This window comes from Typopeltis vanoorti, chromosome 8 (genome assembly GCF_054136105.1).
Source record: "Typopeltis vanoorti isolate ZY-2024b chromosome 8, IOZ_Tvanoo_1.0, whole genome shotgun sequence".
NCBI classification, from domain to species: domain Eukaryota; kingdom Metazoa; phylum Arthropoda; class Arachnida; order Uropygi; family Thelyphonidae; genus Typopeltis; species Typopeltis vanoorti.
This window is the reverse complement of record NC_143556.1, coordinates 115,566,923-115,588,743: the sequence shown is the minus strand read 5'-3', so window position 1 is coordinate 115,588,743 and position 21,821 is coordinate 115,566,923. Positions and strand designations below refer to the sequence as shown.

Genomic DNA, 21,821 nt, shown 5'->3' with positions numbered 1-21,821 from the left:
TATTTTTGGTCAATTCTGAGCCTGTTCAATGGCAATTAAATAATATTAAGCAGGACATTTGCTCCACCAGGGATACCATAAGGAGGTAGCGGAGTTTTTCCACCGGAAATAAACTCCAGTTTTTTATCACGGAAAGCAGGCCACCGGTATTTTTTGAACATAAACATAAAAGGACATAATACACTGAACGCATAGCCTTTACTTGTTCATACGATAATTCCAAACAACCGAAATCTTCCAGAAGATCAAACATCAAAACAGATATCTGTGATTACATTAAGCCCTTGATAAATATCAAAAGCAGAGTTTTTTTCCTCTTGTCTTTTCTTTGTCTCTAGGGCATGTACTTTACAATGCTAACGAAAGATTATACTTAATAATAGTATATTCTTTTGGAAACATTAACATGTTTGATAAAGGGAAGAAGAATAGTCATTTCAATGGATTTAGGCTTAACTCCATCGATCAAGTCAAATGTAATGTAGAGATGTTGCTTTCCCGTAATAACATGTGGGCCGTATATTATAATTCATTAATCTAATTCCTTTAAATTCAGTATTTTCTGATAGGATTTCAAAAAGGTTTATTATGTTTTGCCTTCATCGAAGGCCTTTTTGAAATTAATGAAACATATGAGAATAGAGGGGAAGTATTAGAAACAGAGCCTAATTAGCAATGTGTAACTCGAAGACATTTCTTGTGGGATAAATTACGAAAGTCGTGTATTTTGCGTAAGTCTAATTGACATTTCGACTGTGACAGGGAAAGTCGACAAGTGAAAGCAAAAGATAGTTGTTCAGAGGCATAGAACGCATAAAACTAGAAAAACATTCATACATCAATACTGGGGCAATGAGGGTTGTACTTACGCGAAATGTTCATAATCGAAGTTTTCCTTAATGGTTCAATGGTAAAAGCCTTAGAAGCATTCGCGACAGTATTATATGAAAGTAAAAAATAATACTGCAGAAAATGCTGGGAGAGGATGAGCAAAATCATTAAAACAATTTACATTTTTCAGGAATTTAGAGATGTTTTCGCTCAGACCATTCAACGGCCTAAAATGCTGTATGGCGTAGGATTATTGGCTTTTCTATTATTAATATTGATGCTTTGTTTGGAGCTTACATCTCACTTCCATTTCCTTCTTTGATCTGTAGTGATTTTACAGCTCTACGATAAAAGATTAATTTTTTCGTACCTCATTGGATTCGTTGATGATCTCGTGCTGACATACTCCATTGTATTTAATACAATGGAGTATGTCAGCACGTAACTCTATTCGTGACTCTCCTTACTGTGATTTGAATTTCTCTATTCACTTCTCTGTGCATCTCTTTGTTCTTCACTGTTCTCTCTCGCTTAGCTTCTTCATTTTTTTCTTTCACATATCAAAATCTTTGTTTTATTTAATTTCACAATCAGATTAAGTTAAAACGTTAAATCTCTTTTTCTTTTCAATGATTTTAAGCTGCTTTTAGTAGTCAAGCTATAGCTTTTCTACATGTCATTAATTTACCAAGATACAAAAATCGGACGGACAACCGGCAGAAAGCTGTAGTATATTATTTACCCTAGTAGCACTTTATCATAATACGAAACATATCCAGTGGCTGTTCAATAATGTTAAATCAAGCATTGTTCTGTAACTGAGCTTTCAGAATTATAATTTCCAGTATTTCTCTTTATGTAAAATGGAATGAGATAAATTCGCATTATTCTGTACTCTATTAAATACGTGTAAATATGGTATATTTTTAAGCTTCGAAAATGTAATGGCTGTCCACACCAAATAATATTTTTATTGTGTTTTTTACTTAGCTTTTGCTCACATTAAATAAAGAAAATTTTATGTGTGTGTGTGTGTGTGTGTGCGTGTGTGTGTGTGTGTGTGTGTGTGTGTGTGTGTGTGTGTGTGTGTGTGTGTGTGTGTGTGTGTGTGTGTGTGTGTGTGTGTGTGTGTGTGTGTGTGTGTGTGTGTGTGTGTGTGTGTGTGTGTGTGTGTGTGTGTGTGTGTGTGTGTGTGTGTGTGTGTGTGTGTGTGTGTGTGTGTGTGTGTGTTCAATTTACAGACGTAGCAGACCGCAGATAGGATTAAATAAGCTATTATAAGCAGATACCAGGTTTCTAAGATCAAGTAACTTGGGATCTTATTTGGGTTCCATTTCCAAGAAAATGGAACTGGATACAGTTACTCAACTATTTAAAACACATCAGCATTATCCTATCCATCAGCAAACCTAATGGCGTGCTATGATATCCACCCATCTTTTGGCTGATTTTTCTGGCAATCTCCTATCTCTAGATGTGTATCGAAGGACCAATCCAGATACAGGGTGGCCATAAAATAACTTTCCCTCTTTGGAGACATCTGTAGCTAAAACCAATAATGTCTCAAATTTTATATTGAGACTTTTGAAGGCATGGGAAATGGTTTCCACGAAAAAAAAGATTTAGTACTAAAAGTCGCCGATAGAGGAAATTTTGGCGCTGAGCCGAAAACAAGCGGATAATTTAATTAAATTTTCTCTTGCTTGATTAAAATCAAATCTCTGTCTTTTCTTCACTTCTCTTGGCTTTGTTTTGCTTCGTTTTATTATATTCAATCTATCTTCAGTTGATCTGGTTTAAAAAAATATTTATTTTTTTAACTATTATTTTTATTTTAAAAGGAGAAAGAGAGATAGGCGGAGCTCTTTTAGCCCTAAAAGACTTTTGTAAATTGATGGACAGCCACACGACTGAAGTTTCCACCCTTAGTCGTTGACAGCATTTGAGTTTACAGCTACCAATAACTTCAAGATACTGGAGAGAGAATATGACAGACGACTGCTGCCATCTCGTATTCCGAAAATCCCGACTAGTATATTATTGTCTAGAAATAATTCCAGACAATAATATAGCAGTGGGGATTTTCGAAATGCGTTGTGGTGGTAGTTGTCTACCATTCATGCTGCAGTAGCTTGAACTCGTTGCTATCTCTGAGTTCTGTGATGGAATTTTCGATTAAGAAGTTAAAAACCAGAGTATCCAGGATCAAGACACCCATGAAAGGCTATAAAACAATAAGATATGGATGACCTGAGTTTATTATCCTGTTTTATAGACTAAACGAGAAACATGTTCTAGAGACTAAATAAGAAACGTTTGTCAGTCCACTTTGATTCTGAAAATAAGTAAGATAATAGTCTCAAATTGGTCTATAAAATGTATATATTACCAGAAGAAGTTCACAAAACATTTGTGCCATAATGGTACTCAAATCTATAGCTTCTCTGCCTCCAAGAGTCGGTGGAAGAGTGGAGACGTTATCCAGCCAGCATATTCTGCAATTCACTAACCTTTCGTATGTGAAATCTGTCATAAAAATATTAAATCATGATTCCGCTGTTATCCAAGCCTTTTAGAGACGTTGTTATTCCATCATGCTATACTGTGAGAAGGAAGGCCGTAACATGTTCAATTGTAGTCGCCTACCACCGGAACTTTTATTAGATACCGTTCTTCATTCGGTTTCCGATTTAGTTGATCTTTGTTGCAAGCGTGCAGTTTTCTTTCTTCAGAAAAAAAAAATATATTTAGCAACGCTGGAAAAATCGACCGTGAAAATCACACTATTTCAAACAAAATACGAGTGGTAAGGTTTTATGGTCACGAGATGGCTGCATTTGTCTTCCGTGTTGTCGACCTGAGGCAAACCATTTATCATTGATTTGTAAAAAAAAAAAATCAACTAAACGCCTTTTATTCCCCAATAGGGAGTAGGCGAGGCCTTTATACCCTATCTAGCTTTTGGAGACTGAGTGGGCAGTTCAATCTCCACCGGTAGCCAATCAGAGAGAGCTGGCCCATGTCTATCACTAATTATAGCAGCCACCGATGAAGAGGCTGGCAAACAAGTGCTGCCATCTCTTGGTTCCTAACCCTAACAAGATATATCACTGTCTGAAATAATGTGGGTACTACGGTCGATTTTCTTGAGTTTACGGAACGAAAAACCAGCTTGCCTGTGCCAGAGATCGACTAACTCGGGAACCGGTCGAAGATAGACTTAGAAAAAGTTCCTTCAGTCAGCGACTAGACTAGAACCTAGGTCTGACTTCAAGCAGCCAAGCGCAGAGGACGCAAGCGCCACTTCATTGATTTGTAGCCTAACTAAACCCTCATAACTATATTATGTACAGTTGATGACTAATGGCAAAGTTGGGCTACCAATCAGTTTCCATGACTAATTAATTATTAACAAATGACTAAAAAATATTAACAAACAGTCGTTAATATTTTTTATTATGGTGATATTGTTATTCCACTGTTATTTGGTTGAAGCTAAGAGCTGGATAAACGAGACATACACTAGCCAGATATTAATTAAGCTGGTCCGTTAGCCAATTATTAAAGAGTTTCTAACTTTTGTGATTTATAACATTATATCTTTTATCATATTCTGAATATTTGAAAGATTGAATATTTATTCATTATCGGAACAGATAACGCATTTAAGTATAGACATATTAGATCGAACTCTTGAAGTGGAAGAGATAGTTTTGTCTCTAAACTCTAAAATGCAAAATCTACACTTAAGAAAGTTGTGCCAATGTGATATTTTGCGTGACGTGAAATATCATAATTCATAAAGTTGTAATAATATTATTTTAACTTAACGTCGGGTCGAATATAAATACATTCGTTTCCCTCTTGACTTTTGAAATAAAAATGGATCCTTACCTTGGGGGGCCAAACAGCATGCATCATTTTCCTCATAATAGAAGGAGACGATGAAGGACTGGGCGACACTCTAAGGGATGAGGTCTTTGGCGCTTCCGACTGCTGTTGGTGAATCATCATCTCATACATTTGTTGCTGTTTATGAACGGTACTATTCGGCTGCTGCATCTGTTGCTGTAGCTGAACAGCCGACAGAGGCGTTTCAACGTGACCTTGGTGTTTTGTAAACTGGTCAGAGTGATCAGCATAGCCAGGATGTTGTCTGCGTAGGCTGGACGTGTCAGTTTGCCCTGACTGCTGCCTTTGGTAGCTACCTGTTGAAACGTCTGTGTGACCCGAATGCTGTCGCTGGTAATGAGATGCATCGTTCCATCCATATTGCTGTTGCTGATACTCTTGTTGCTGCTGCTGCTGTTGATGCTGTTGTTGATATTGTTGCTGCAGTTGTTGATGTTGTCTTGGAACTCCTTGCGTGGTATAATCAAACTGAACGTAATGCTGCTGTTGCTGCCTCTGGACTCTAGCCATGTTGGAATCTTCCTGAGAGTACGACTGTTTCTGAATTGGAGAATGCAATGCTTGTGAAGATGCACGAGGAGGTGGAGGTGGTGCAACTGAAACAGAAACAGTTTTGTAAACAGCTTGCAGTGACTGTAATTGCGGAATCGCAAACATGTCTAATCAATTCTGTAAGGCTTCTATGTGTCTGACAATATGGAATATATAAAAAAGTTAATCCATACGAAACAAATATGCAATGATTTGTTGCATACAGATTAATTTTATTGAAATTTATACATACAATTTCATTTTTAATTGGAAATTTTCAGACATAAATATGAAATTCGTTATGTGAAGCGTAATCATAAAATGCATTCGAAATTTAGAAGTCCTTACAATAATAATTATTTGTTTCCCCCGTTCCTCGACTGCCCATTACAACTGGTTGAGCCCTCCTAATGGGGGGATTAAGTACTATATCCTATGACTGTAATCCGTGTGTGTGTTCACGGTGCTGATTTACCTGCTTGCGGATGAAAACCCCCAGATAAACTGAGGGGGGGGACCGTTGTCTATGCCCAAGACCGGCTAACTTGGCTGTGGCTGAGAAAGATCCTTAAGCTCCTCACGTCGTCGACGGGAATCGAACCTAGGACACTCCTTCCCCAGGTACATGTTTGCGAAGCGCATAGCCACTAAGCTAACCACGCGGACAGCAATGCATATGATGGAACAAAGAAAGTGGTGTAGAAGAACCCTGTCACAATATTAACATCCTTTCAGATTTATGAATTACTTTACTATTTTTAAACTTCTTATGAGCATGTGATTCAGTTATGAAAATTTCAATTATTTAAATAACTGAAATTTTAATATTCGACTTTTGTTTCGGACAGTTACGAATTGTTACTTGGTTAACACAAGGGAAATGCGTTTTATTTATTTTTATTATATCAGTTCCCTTCATAACAGGTTAGAAACCTACAGCACATTTGGTATTAAGGGTGGTATAAAGTAATCCTGATCAATAGATCCAACCTGGCGGTGGTTTTCAAGGCACTTCAAGCTTTTCCGATAAGCAGGGAGGTTGTTTCACACCAGGTGGCGCATTATCTGCCACTACTTTGACATACATCATGACACAGTGGAGGTTCGAAGTTATAGTTTAGAGAGTGGAGACAAGATGTTGTCAACTTGAGAAATCAAGTCTACTAGTTATTTATTTACTTGCATTGAGTTCTTGTCTCATAATGCTGTGTCAGTTTGGTATCTCAATATATCAGAAATCGCTTTTCTTGTATACTGTATGACATTTTGATGCAGTTCATAATTTTTGCTTTCATATGAGTTCAGATATGAAGGTTTTTGTTCATGTGCTCCCAGAATTAGTTTGTTTTCAATGTGTATCATTGTCTTTATTTATAAAAATTTTGGTTCATATTTGCTTTAAACGTTCAATGGATCCATGTACTTTAAAAATTGTGAAGTTATGCACTCAATTCTGTTCGTCAATTTTCTATGTCTCTAGATTCTAGAAACAGAAAATTGACGAGCAGAATATTTATCATACATAACATGTGCATGATAAATACACATGTAACATTTATTATACAACTAAATTAAACCATCTCACAATAAGCATAAGCAAAAACACTTCTCTTTACTCTCGATAAAACAATAGGTTTCTTTCCAATCGCTGTTGAATTTACAGGTTCGTTGTTTTTGTATTTGGATTATCCATTTTGGGCAAAATGGTGAAACATTCCTTAAGCGCACGGTTGCCAGCAGACTAAATACATCAAACAAACATTAAATATAACATAAATGTTAACATTTTCTACGGCTTTAATAAATATTATTACTAGGAGAAGACTTATATTTTCCAGTTTTAATTTTTTTTTTTTTTTTTTTTTAAATAACTGACAGCGAACACATACAAATAGCTCCGCGTGCGCAAATTGGTCCGAGAACATAGGGTTGAGAACCCTGCTCTAGGACCTAGGACTCTTAAAATACAATTAAGCGAGATGGTTTTTTTTTTCATATTGTTTTCTTCCTCTTAACATTTGTGGTATCGTCCTTTCTTGATTAAAAATTCATCTAATTTGAATTGCGCAAAGCAGAATTATGGAAACGATTCGAGATAATCCAAACAATCCATTTCCTAATAGCATTCTTGCATAAGTCATGTTATTCATTATCGCTGCAATTTCATCTAGACCAGTGTTCTGCTTGTGATAGTATAAATAGTTCATTTATTATCATTTATATGGAAATGAGACAATTTCGGTAAAGATATTTCAAGTTACAAATTCTGAAATATGGATTGAAGTTATTGTATACTTATGGAAAAAACATAACATGGACAGAACATGTTACAAATACAGATGTCCTACAGAGAATGAGAACACATAGATCTTTATTACAGGAAATGATCCAGAGAAAGATGAGATTGGCAGGACATGTACTGAGAGGTTCAGCAGGACAGAGGATACTAACAGTTTTAGAAGGAAAAGTTATGGGAAAAGGATCAAGAGGCAAAAAAACGAAGGACATGGCTTGAAGATATAAGATCATGGACAGGATCGCATGGCTATGCAGAAACAAAAAGGAACGCCACCAACAGAGAGAACTGGAAGGACATGGTGCTGCACCCTTTCACTGAGGAAGCTACATGAAGAAGAAGGAAAAAACAAATATCTAATGTGTGCTACACATTCTACAAAATGAACCCGAAGAAGACAAAGGCTTACATTTTTATGACTGCCCTTCATAATTATGCAAATTGCGTAGACCAGATAGTTACAAAGTAATAGCTGTAAAGTCTTAAATTATTAATTGATGATTCACACTTAGAAATGATAAGCAGTTGCGATGTTACCTTTGGCCTGTGGCTGTGGTGGTTGAGCAGATTCTATGTGGTTGCTGTAATAATTTAACGTCGGTTGACTGAATGCTGAAGTAGGGGATGTCACAAATTTTGCAGAGTAATCGCCAGCAAATTGTTGAGGTGATGGCTGCCGTTGAGGTGGAGATGTCTGAATATGAGCAGTGGTTGTGTGATGTTGATAGACACTTGGCGACCCTGGAGGATCTTTATGAACTTGTGGTGGTGGTTTGGGCTTCGGAGGAGTAGGTGGAGGGATTTTTCTAGAAAATGAACAGTTTAAATGTAAATAGAATAAAGAGAAAGTAAACAGGTTTAAGCAATCTGAAATTAATACACTTCAAAATTAGTAGTCGAAATAAACAGTACAGTTGCATTTAAGTTTTTCGTTTCTTTTCTTTTCTTTTTTTTTTTAGAGTAAATACTGTACAAAAGTTCCAGTTTTGCTCCCCCGATCGTTCAATATGCAGCGTGAGTGATACCCATAAAGGGCATGCTAGATATACTACACAGATATCCTCATCTTCGAGGTCCACAGACTGACTGCTAGTTAGTATACGGGACCGAACCAGATAGTAACGTGTTTTGGGAGGTTTTCTGATCTGCTGGCGCATAATCTCGTTGTCCATCTACATTGCTATGACGCGTCTGAAGGACACGTCATGGCGAGGGCATTGTCAAAGCCATGTTATGGTATAGGGACTGAATGCGCTCTGTAAGAGTGACATATCAAGAGTCTATTTTCACTCGCTGCATGATCCCTTTCTCTTTTCCTCTTCAGCTTTGCAACAAACTAGAATGAAAGTGAACCGACACAAGTTTAGTATCAGTATAGTTAAATTAAAAAATAAACCTCCCTCAAAAATTCCTATCCCCCCTCCAAAAAAATTTAAAAACTCAAGAAAATCTACAAAAAAAGAAAGAAAGAAAGAAAAAACTTCTTCCATATCTACTTCGTTAACATTCGTGGCATGAATAATAACAAAGACATGCATCAATCACCTTCAAACATCCAAACCTGATGCTCTATTTCTCACTGAACACAAATCTCGGCCATAACAACCACATACATCTTGATAGTTTTAAATTACCATAAAGAAGCAAGGAATATCGGATCTCTTTGTAAAACGCGATATTCCTTCCCAGAGGTTGTCTAATCTAGAATCTCCTGTTGTTTAACCTTCTGTTGCTTCAGATTTCATTGTCACATTTTGTGTCATTCATCTGCTGTATTTACCATTCTCACAATTCTGAAAATCATTGTGACCTCTTTGATTTCTTATTCCTAAAGTTTGACTTCCTGCAATCCGCATTCCTTAGCAATGAAGTTATCCTCCTTGGCGACTTTAAAGTCCAAGACTCTAACTGGCTTCCTTCTCAAATTCCACTAACCAAGCTGGAAGAGAGAGAAATTTTTGCTGTAAGCAATGACCTAAAACAAATCACCCACAGCCTACCAGAATTCCTGACAGTTCTCTTCACTCACCCAACACTCTGGATTTCTTCTTAACTAGTTCTCCTTCGAAATATACCGTTCAGGTGACCGCTTCTCTTGGTAATTCAGATTGCAATCTCATCCTAGTTTTATCTCCAGTGGGATGTCCTTCCCTCAGCCATTCACAACCTCGTATGCTCTGACACTACAACAATACCAAGTAGGAAGACTTATGTGACTTTTACTCCTTTCTATGGTCAGAATATTGTTTCCATTTTCTAGATCCAGATACTTCTTGCGATCTTATTACAGAAAGAATCCATGTTGGAATGGAGGTTTTACTCTGCTCAAAATTTTCACCCTATATCTAAGCCATGGTTTTCAAAAAGTATGCCAGGGCGGTCCAAGAAAAGAAAACAGCCCATCGTATGTAGCTTGAGACAAAAATCCCAGTTTCGTTTACAATCTACACGGTTGCCCATAAACCATCATTAGAAAGGCCAAGTCCGAGTTTGGTAGGGCGAAATGTAGACATGGTAGACATTTATAACCTTTTTTGGTACAATTCGCGAGGAAACTCTCCAACTGTACCAAGAGCAGTCTTGCTTTTTGGATCCTGGCCAATGCTGTTAGGCACAACTTTTGTACATGTATGCTTTCTCCTTGTTCTCACCCTAATGGTAGCATTGTGTCATCGCCTAAACAAACAGGCTGACGTCCTGTCCTCATTCTTCGGTTCCAATTCCTCTATAAATGACCAAAGCAAATCACCTTGTTATTTAATTAGACCACTGAATAGCACACCTCCTCGGGCGTCAGAAATCAGAAAAATCTTGACAAACCTGGATACCAATATGGCAGCTGGTCCTAAATGAATCTCGACAGATCAGCTCAACAGTGCTCCACTGTGCTCAACAGATGAGCTGAACTAACATCTGTTCTTTATCATTTGTATTATATTCAGCTTACATTCCACCATACAGTATGATAGCAAGCCCTTATGCAATTAATTCCTAAAAGAAAAGGTGATAAATTTTGGAAGTTTTTTTCCATTTGGTCAGACTATAATAAATTTATTTTGATCCTTTATCCAATATAAAAAGATAAAATTTACTTTATCCTTTATCCTTTGTTTGCGCCTGAAGTATCTTCAGGACTGAGCAACTCGTGGTAAAGGTGGACCAAGCTTTCATCACTACTTGTCTTAGTATCTCCCATAATGCAAAGCACATCTCCTTGAGGATATGCATAATGCTATGCATTAAAGTAAATATGCCTTCTCCATTACTTCCACCTTAGTATCACTACCTCTGGGTCTGGCTCCCACTGACGAGACCTCAAGAATGGTCGAAACTGGTCTGGGTAGTGGCCCTTAATGCATAGCATTATGCATGTCCACAAGGAAATGTGCTTATTATGGGAAATACTAAGACGAGTAGTGATGAGAGCTTGTTCCACCTTTACCACGAGTTGCCTCAAGATTACTTCAGGCGCAAACTGTGTTTGCGCCTGAAGTAATCTTGGATAAAGGATTAAACTAAATTTATTAAAGGTGATAAATGTCTACCATCAGGCTATCGACCTCTTGCTCTCGCATCTGTTCTGACAAAAGTAATGGAGAAGGTTACTTCTCCAGTACTTTGAAGGACTGTCAACTTCCTCGACACCTGTAGAACTGTCAGCTAATTAGTGACCACCAGTATGGATTTCGCCAATCTAGATTCACAAGAGATCTCGGGACACTTGCCTTAGAAAAGTTTGGAGAAACCTTTGCTGTTGCTCTTGACATTTCAAAGACATTTGATAGAATCTGGTATTGAGGGTTTACCATACAAATTACTATTATACGGAATGCCTTCCTCCCTTTGTAACCAGATGTGCCAGTTTACTCTCTCAGATAGATCATCATTTCAGATCCTGTTAACATAAATGTCCCTCAAGGGCCCCATTACATCACCCATCCTCTTCCTGATATACATAAACTACTTGCTCTCATTAACTGCAAACCCTATTCATAGTTTTGCTGATGATAACACTCTTCATTCATTCTAATCATACAACCAATCTTGCAATGCTCCGATAATATCTCTGTAACATGTGCCCTGAACAATGATCTCTACAGTATCAGTAAAAACAACTTAATCACCTTAAATGCTTCCAAAACATAGTTTGGTCTGTTTTCTCCAAACAAGACCTTACTTCCTCTCTACATATTTTTTGTTACTGCTCAGTTCAAGAGGTAAGACCAGGTCTCTCTTCTTTGACTGATTCTTACTATAAGCCTTTCTTAGCATAATCACCTAACTTCTACAACAGTCTCAGTTTCTAGCAAACTAGGCATGCTTTTTTATACTGTTTAACACTGTTTTTCACGCAAGATACTATTTCTCTTCTGACAAGTATCCTTAGCATCCTCATAGAATCCTCAGCTTCCAACACACTTAGCATTCTTTATTCGCTCAAGACGATATTTCTCTTCTTACCAGTTACTTACTGTGTATAAATCTCAACTCCGCCTAAACTTGGAATGCTGCTTTTTTGTTTTTTAGTGTTAAATGTGGTATTTTTTTAAAATATGCTATCTAAAGATTTCTATTGGATAAACTAAAAGAAAATAAAATTACTTCTAAATTACTTTCGGCTGAATCATTTATGACTAAATATGCACCTAAGATCTCCCTAAAAATTCTTGACACTGTTCAGAGACGGGCGATTCTATTGATTAATGATACCTTTTTCATTAACTCTCTTTAGCCACTGTCTCATAAAAAATCATCTTCTGCCTTGTGCCTTTTCTACAGATATTTCCAGTGCCTCTGTTCAGCAGAACTAGCATCCATTATGCCTGCCATTTCTTCCAGATCTACAAGAACTCGAACGACAGTCACTCAACATCCCTTTACAATCGAACTGTCTACTCACCGAACCTGCTGCTCCCAGTTTCCTTTCATTCCATCCACAGTTTAGTGGCGAAATTTTTCCGAAGAACTACAATCTCCAACTGTTTAAGAAAAATATCAACAGATTATCTTCACCCCAGGTCACACATGGCATTTATTTGCTATAGACCCAGTTGCCTGTCGTGTGTCGGGATGATATCAAATAAAAACTCAAATATACTTTTGAGTCCTCTATAGCACTATGATTATTATCCCCAGCTGTCACTCTGGAGACTCGGATTCGATTCCCTGCAGGGAAGGATTTTATCTTTTAGGTGTTCTTTCATAACGTTGTTAGAAAAACAAGGGGACTTGTGCCCTTTAATTGGAAAAAGAAATCATCGATTCTTGTCATGATGAGAGAAATCGTTATCTTTGCTCAGAGGTAAAACGCATAATCCTATAAGCTTTTGCCAGCTTACTTATTCAGGCTAAAGAGTCTGAATTTGAGCTATTTATATTTATTTTACCAAACAATTTTTTTCTAAGTGACATTTAGGTTTTTTTCTTACTTTTATGTTTGCCATGTTTATAATAAGGAACTCTGACAAGTATAAATAAATGTTTATTTTTAAGTGCTGAGTCCTAAAATGCACAGAATGAACCTATTTTAATCCGAATTACAAAATTCTCGTTGATCTAGGTAATGATAACTACACGTTTATCAAAACACATAGTTGTTTATCTTGGTATTTATTTTAAAAAGTGTTATTAAACACTAATGTGCTCTATGCGCATATTGTAACTATTTTATTTTCTTTAGGCAAATTTTTGTGATTTGCCTTAATATCTTCCTTTTAAAAGTGAACTTTAAAATTTAATTTAGATGATGAACACCTAATGCTTTTGTTGCTATAAGCAAATCACTTCTAATTACTTAATTTGATATAATTAGAATATTTGTCAAATGAATTTAAGAATAATAGCAGGGGGAAAATAAAGTATCAAGATCACTTTCCTTCCTTCTCAATTATCCAGAAAACTGGCCAGTATGAGTTGAGCAAATACCGTGTTTGGGATCATCATAAAGTACAATATTGAGCTGTGCTTACCATGCTAAAATGTAGATGAGAAATTATGTTGAAATCATACACTGGAATTTTTAATTCGTTGAATTAGTAAAAATAAATATGTGCATTACTTCATTTCAAACTTCTGAACAGCATTCTAATAAGATGTTATGGGTGATGTTTCCTTCGAAATGAAACAGTCATTTCTACAAGAACGGCAGTAATATTTTTATATGTTTGCTATAGGCAAACATCTAAAAATAAGAATAAGGCAGTTCCTTATTCAGTCCTTCTAACAGTAGTTCTTTTAATCTTTATAGCGAAATTATTTCACTTGTAATAATAATTCGTTCCTAGTCACCGTAAACTGTCAAATATTGAACAATAATACCGGATTCGTAAGACCATAATTTGTTACACAATCGTTACTCAATATGAGTACTCATTGTTTTGGCAGATCTTCAGCCAATTCCTTAATACGAGCAGCAAACCAGAACTTTCTGCCATTAACAACTGCTAAACAGATGTTATGTGCAGACCTTCGTTCAGAGGTAGACTGGTCCAGATTCAAGAAGAAGAAACGATTGCTTTTTCATGTCTAAGACAAAATATAATTCATCGATTTTGTTTTGTTTTTTTAATAATCAGTGCTTTTTTAATTTGACACAAAGAGCAGGTGTCTCAGGAGCCGAAATGTTTGATTAGTTTCACACGTCACTTACCGGGGAGTTATCCTTGTTCTATAATATACGAGGGTGGTCTTAAAAGTTCTCGACCTCGACCACAGATAGCAACACTATTGGCAAGATTTTTTTCTAAGTTGGTACATCTGTCATAAGCATCCATGTGAAATCGCAAGTCACTCTATCAAGTAGTTTGTTTTATACAGCTGTCTGAAGCAAATGTATTGTCTGTATCCTTTGAAATGGATACAATTGAGTATCATGCGGTTATAAAATTCTTTGTAAAAGAAGGTTTAACGCCACAAGAAAATCATTCGAAGTTCATAAACGTTTATGGGCACTCTTCTCCTTCGTTTTCAACAATTAAGAAATGGGCTGCCGAGTTTAAACGTGGCCGTACCAGCCTTGAAGGTGATCCACGTGAAGGACGTCCAAAAAGTGTAACAACGCCAGAAATCATTCATCAAATGCACGATATAGTATTGGATGACCGGGGAGTCAAAGTGCGTGAAACTGCTGAGACTATAGGCATTTCAAAAGAACATGTAGGATAATTTTGCATGAAGAATTGCAAATGAAAAAGCTTTGCGCAAGATGGGTGCCGCGCTTGCTCACAGCAGTTCAAAAACGCACTCGCATGAAAATCTCAACAGTGCATGGAGTGTTTTAACAACAATAAAACTGATTTTTTGCGTCGATTTATTACAATGGATAAGACTTGCATTCACTATTACACACCAGAATCCAAACAGCAGTCAAAACAGTGGATAGAAGCCGGTTGTTCAGCGCAAAAGACAAACTCGGTTAAATCAGCAGGAAAGGTCATGGAATCGGTGTTTTGGGATGCTAAAGGCATTTTGTTTATTAATTATCTTGAAAAGGATAAAACAATAAGCGGGAAATATTATTCCGATCTGTTAACCAGACTAGACGAAAAAATTCGTGAAAAAAGACCGGTTTGCAGAAGAAAAAAAAATCATCTTTTCAGGACAGTGCACCTGTCCACAAAGGTGTTTTGGCAATAGGAAAATTAAGGGATCTGCACTGTGAATTGTTGGAACATCGACCCTTTTCCCGAGATTTGGCTCCCTCTGACTTCTATCTCTTCCCCAAACTAAAACTCTTCCTCGCTGGTCAGCGTTTTTCTTCGAATCAAGAGGTGATTGCAGCTGTAGAGGGGTATTTTGAAGATCTTACTGAGAACCACTATAGGGAAGGGATAATGGCGCTGGAGCTTCGCTGGAATAAATGCATTAGTCTCAAAGGAGATTATGTTGAAAAATTAAAATAATCTTGAAATTATAAATTCGTTTTTTTCATTGTTTTTTAACAATTAAAAAACGAGAACTTTTCAGACCACCCTCGTATGTATCCAAACCTCAAAAGACTACAAAATATTTCAATAATGAAGGAGGAAAACAACTGAAAGATGGACCAGAGAGCAACATCAAATTTAACCACCGCTTTGTCACGATAGACATGTAAAAGATTTCAAAATTTCTTTCGAACAAAATGTAAAATGATCTGCATATATTTTAACTTACGACAATTAGTTAGCAGCCCTGCCATATTTTATTTGATAAGCTTTACTTACTTTTGGGGTTGCGGGCTGTGGGCAACGGTAGTGTAGTAACCCTCCGTGGTTCCAGTGGTTGTTGCGGTAGCAGTAGAATAATGCTCCTCTGTAAAAAAAAAAAAAAGAACAATACAATTCGTAGGTAATTAGAAGGAGGAAAAACTTGGCATTGGTTTGTTATATTTAATAATAATTACAGAATTATGCTTGCACTTAGTAAAAGAAATTAAAACCATTGCATCTTCCTGTTTTGAAATTGGTTTTGAAACATTTTTATAAAGTCAAACTACAAAGGCACGAGCGCACATCAAATTGTCAGTCCCACGCAGATTTAAAAATGATCATCGGCTATCCACCAAAGTGTTCTATTTCAGTTCTAATTTTTCTTGTGAATCTCAGTATATCATAAATTAATGCAAACCTAGTTTCTGAAATCCCAGAAAAAAAATGATATATACACAAACATACAAATCAAACACTCTATTATGTATGAGTTATTATGACGTTAGTAGTGAGCAGTTATCGTCGAGTTAAATCAACATATTTTAATTTTAAAAACATGTTAATCAATTCAAGAATATCTTTGTTTGTGTGACTGTATATGTGTTCATTTTATTATCAGTTTTCTTCGAGATACTCTTTCCTCCACCAATTTTAGATAGGAATGACACTTTCCCGATCTCTTTTCACTTTTCAGGAACACCTATTAAATTCAATTTGTCAATTCATCTATCTATTTTTTCGTTTAAATACAAAAATTAGACAGAATCATTCGGAATTATACAAAATCAGATGCTGAAAATGACTGTAAATAAACTGAGCCTATAGCAAATAAGAGGAAAATGTTTATGGATTGACTCGCTATGATGATAAATGGCATCTCTCGTCATACATTTACATTTTCTCTTGAAATCAATAGCTAGATCAGATTAGACGCAAATTCAGAGGAATATTCTTAACATTCATAGTACTTGATGGTAAGCAAGTCATAAGTGTGCAGCTCCTGTAGGTGCGCTATAAGAAATAGATAAATAAAATAAGACTGCACGAAACACACAACAAAAACAAAGTCATTTACTGGTATACTGAGGATTTCATCTCCAATATTATCCTGGCGCATAAATTTAAGATTGTTCAAATGAACAGTCATAGACTGCAGCTGTTGTGATATGCAAGAAGCATAGATCTATCGAAAATTCTTCATGGATGAAAAGTCTCAGTTTAATGAATCGGCTATATAATTTATTGTACAACATTAAACTGGAATGACTATGCTAATGATTCCATTAGTTACAAATATTTTGTGTTTTATTGCTAGAGCGTGACGAGAAAATATTTAGCTCTCAATCATGATCGTTGAATTATTTTTAATCTGGCAAAAATGAATTTAGATTGATGCTTAGTTTTTAACATGAGCGATCAGGCAACATATCATCGGCTTCTATTTTCTATGTTTCCTTTTGTGAAATATTGAGACATTAAATTTTTCTGTTTCAAAAGACTGGTATCATATGTTCTAATCAAACTATAGCGTACGTAGAGGACAATTCTTCATTTCTTTCTTACATTTATGTTATCTTCACGACAACTCCTAGTTGAATTTATTACTTATATGTACACTTTTAAATTTCCTAAAATAATAGACTAACCCATGAGGATTTAAGTATAACTGATGTAAAAATATGTCTAAGAATGTTTAAGAATAAGAGCTGTTAAATAAACTGAAGAGGAATTAGATAACAGAGGCAGATGGGATCAGGGATGTAAAGAGTTTGAACTGGCTATGCCTTGATCTAGTTCTATAATTTTAGTCTTAGCACAGAGAAGATTCCACAGGAATGGGAAAAAAATGTATGATAATTTCATTTCACAAACTTGGTCCAAAAACTTACCTGTCTAGTTATAGACTTGTATGTATCCCTGGGGTGATGGCGAAGTTTTGGAAATGTTACACACAGAATTTAGAAGAATCGCACAGAGAAATGGGTTGACAGGGAATCTGTACTTTGCAAAGAACAGCGTGGGATTTACTAAGGAAAGGTCATGTTTGAGCAACTAGCTCACACGTTATAATAATATTATGGTTGAGTTAGACAAGAAGAACGGATACACCATGATACAATTATGAAATGATCCAATGTAATGATATTTTGGATTGCAATATAATCATATATTGCATTAATCTTGACTGATTCCGAGATTTGTAAACAGTCAGGCTTTAATGGCCTAAACGTTAAGCCTGGTTACTTGGCCGTTCCTAGAAATTTTCTAGAAATATTGAAGATTCCTTTCAATCCAAGATCTAAACTTACATTTAAAAAGTTAATTTTCAATAATCAAATGCTGATTTATACTGCATATAATGTGTATTTTGTCATGGTACTACTCGCATACATAACATATAAGTTTAATTTCACCTGTGATATGTAGAAAGCGTACCGAGAATGGATGCTAAGTTTTAACAACATTAGATTAGGTATTACCAAATGACAGACACTATCCGCATCAGAAACGAATCTTATAATTTATCATTTATTTTAACAGTCTATTTATTTTAGTATGACTTAACTCACAATGATTACTCCTCTTTACTCCCTGAAATACTCTTCCTCCAGTATTTCTTACAATACATCATCCAAAATAAACAGTGATTAATTTTCTCCTGCCTATTCTTTGGCCACCTTATCCATAAATTTCACCACATTTATATAGGTGTGGTTCCTGTTTACGAGTTCCTGTACCATCTAAAAAAAACTAATATTGGTTGTCCATTTTAGAAAAATTAAATGAAAAACAATAATAATTATAATATTCTGTGGATGGTTATAGTTCAGTCTTTTTACCGATCACATGAATATTCGTATTACAGCTCTTGATGAAAACAATGTTTAATTACTTTTTGGTATCTAATCATGCAAATGTTATCGATGACTGTACAAGCTTGGAATCCCACTGATATTTTTTCCGCACCGTCCTCACGTGTAGTAATACATCAAGTAATATCGTAGTTATAGTGGAGTCTCCATTATTCAGGGTAAAATTGGCAAACAGAATTCTAACAATTCTTGCTAAAACATTTATAAAGTTGGCGCTAATGAAACTGAACCGAGATAATCAGAAAAATTATTTCTATACTGTACTTTTTAATCTAATATAAATATGTAGTCTCTCTATTTTGTATTTTTCTAAAATAAAGTGCAAATAGAGGGAGCTGCAAATAACCGAGACCTGGATAACTGAAACTAAAAACTATTTCTATCAATGTATCAATACTCACCTTTCGAGTATTCCTCCGCTTCCTGTAACAGTTTATAAACTTCTGATTCTTCTGACCGAAACACTACAGGTTCGTAGCCGTTAAGTTCTGGTCTGTAAATTAATATAAAATGAATAAAACTGTTTTTATTATTAATAAATGCCATAAATGCATTAAATAACGATATTTTCAGATTTTTGTCATTTAGCATCTCAGTTTTCTCACGAAAAACAAAAACAAAAAAAAAATCCATTTAAAATGAAATACAACTTTTAAAGCAGCAATTTTCATATATTTGAAATTTAAATCAGTTAAAGTGAACGTTTTTTTTGCTCACTTTAACATTCATATTTCAAATAAAAATATAACAAATAAAAATTAAGTGCAAAGTGTATTAGAAATAAACTACTTGGGTTGATATTTTTACAACAAGTCAAAGTAACTTCACTTAAATTTAAGCATAACCATTAGTCAAAAATTTAGCCTCTTTTTATATTAATATGGAATGTGTAATAAGAAAAGATTGAAAATTACAACCTATAAGCTTGCTGTCACAAATATATAAATGATTTATAATATTAATGACTAACAGAATCACCAGATCATGGGATGAAACTCAGCCTAATGAAAAAGCTGGATTCAGAAAGGGATTTAGCATAATTGATCATCTTCAGACATTGAAGCAATTAAGAGAAAATGCAGAGAATACAACTAACCATTAGGTTTTGCAGGCTTTAAGAAAGCATTTGATTAAGTTGAAAAACAAGCAATCCTAATAGCAATGAAGAAATATGGAATAAGCCAAACTTATATACAGCTAATAAACAAAATACATGAAAAAGCAACTACTAGTGTACTAATGAACAAAGAAGTCCACCCTAAATAAATAAAGGAGATACTATCTCGCATAAATTATTCAATGCAGTATTAGAATATGTCCTGAGTAAACTAGGCTGGGGTGAGAAAGAGATTAATATTAATGGTAAAAAACTAAATAATTTACTATATGCTGATGATATTGTAGTAATAGCAAACGACAGAAGAGAACTAGAAAGATAATGAATGAATTAAATACAGCAACAAATAAAGTAAGAATATACATAAACTACGAAAATAAAATAAAAGAATGGCAAATATCGAAGAAACCAGATAACAGAGCAAATGATAATAAACAGTAACAAATTAGAACAAGTACAAGAATACATATACCTTGGAAAAAAAGAAGCATTTGTAAAGAAATAAAGAGAAGAATTCAGCTAGACTGGGATTTTGTCAAAATGAAAAGATTCCTGTGCAGTAAAATGAAATCAGAAGATAAAGCCAAATTCTTCAACCCGTGTCCGAGTTATGACCTGTGAATCAGAGACATGGCCAATAACCAGACAAATACTGGACAGAATAAGGAAAATTGACTGTAGAATGGAGAGAACCATGCTAAACATCACACTGCAACACAAAGTAAGGAATGAAGATATAAGAAAATAAACAAGTGTGGGACATAAGGGAGGAAATGATTTTAAAACTAAACCGGAGATAGGTAGGACATATTGCACGGGTGAAAAGTGATAAATAGACAAAGACAATCACCCGATGGCATCCATATAAAGGGAGACGAATGCCAGGACCACCAAAGGGAAGCGGGAATAACGATTTGGTGGAGATGGCTGGAGAATGCTGGCATAAAGAAGCCTTCAACAGAGAAAGATCGAAAGAAATGGGGGAGGGCTGTAACAATAAATGGTTATAAAAAAGTGCCTTTGTAACATTTTTTTTATTGTTTTATGCACCTGTGATAATAAAAATAATCTGATTTAAGCCAAATTGAGATGACCTGGCATATTTTCGTAAAGATGTCAAATGCCCTTGCGGCCTAGTTGGTCGAGTGGATAGAGTACTCGCTATCCAACTAACAGGCTGCGGTGCAGATCCCACCGTGAACACGGACGTTGGTGAGTGTCTGTAAGCGGTAAACGATTTCGTTGCAAGGTGTGAAACCATCATCCTGCTACTGGAAGCTTAAAGCGGATTATCAATCTTTAGCCAACCCACGATAATAAATGTACGATAGGTATATAACCTTCTGTATGTTAGACTCGCATAGAAAATACCAAATTTAATTAATACTCATCCAGCTAGATCGAAGTTGTTATACAGCGCTTGGAGAAGTCAACGGACACCATAGTGTGAGGACCAAACAGCCATGACTCCCGCCGTGAGGACCTCCTTTCGCTGCGATGAATACAGCATACTACAAGCATACTTTCCACAAGCGTACGATACCAATCAATGGAAATTTTGGACTATTCTTCCTGCAGGCATATAATGAGGTCCTGAACTGTTGTTGGGTGGACATCTCTTGACCTCACCCCACCTTTTGATTCGTCCCAGAAATGTTCAGAGAGTTGAGATCAGAGCCCTGTGGAGGCCAGTCAAGTGTGGTGGCGTTCATGTCCATAGACACGTAGTTACAGAAGCAGCCATACATGCATCAACACAGTGGATTGTTTTGCTGAACGAGACAATGGTCAGTTCCATAGAAACGCCAAAAAAGTAGGAAGCATTGATTGTCCAGAATGTTCAGTATACCTCTCCAAGTTTAATGTTCGTAGCACCACAAACAAAGGTCTGAGGCCAAACCAGGAAAAGAGGATCATACCATCACACCGCCACCTCTGAATTTCATAGTTGGGGTGACGCATTCTGGTAGGAGACATTCAATGGGCATCCGCCACACCCACCTCAGTCCATCTACTCGGTAAAGGGTGTATTGTGATTCGCCGCTCTATAACACAGCTTTCCAAGTTTTCCC

General features: G+C 35.9%; 1 protein-coding gene across 2 annotated transcripts in view; it reads right to left on the bottom strand.

The window, feature by feature from the left end:
• Positions 1 to 21,821, bottom strand: part of LOC150104299 (uncharacterized) — an 83,302-nt gene that overhangs the window by 16,140 nt on the left and 45,341 nt on the right. For both annotated transcript variants that reach the window (XM_090396280.1, XM_090396281.1), the window contains exons 5-8: positions 19,034 to 19,125; positions 15,775 to 15,862; positions 8,108 to 8,376; positions 4,726 to 5,339 (exon numbers count right to left, since the gene is read on the bottom strand). In XM_090396280.1, coding sequence (XP_090252406.1) covers positions 4,726 to 5,339; positions 8,108 to 8,376; positions 15,775 to 15,862; positions 19,034 to 19,125 — 1,063 coding nt within the window. The remainder of the gene's footprint in view (positions 1 to 4,725; positions 5,340 to 8,107; positions 8,377 to 15,774; positions 15,863 to 19,033; positions 19,126 to 21,821) is intronic.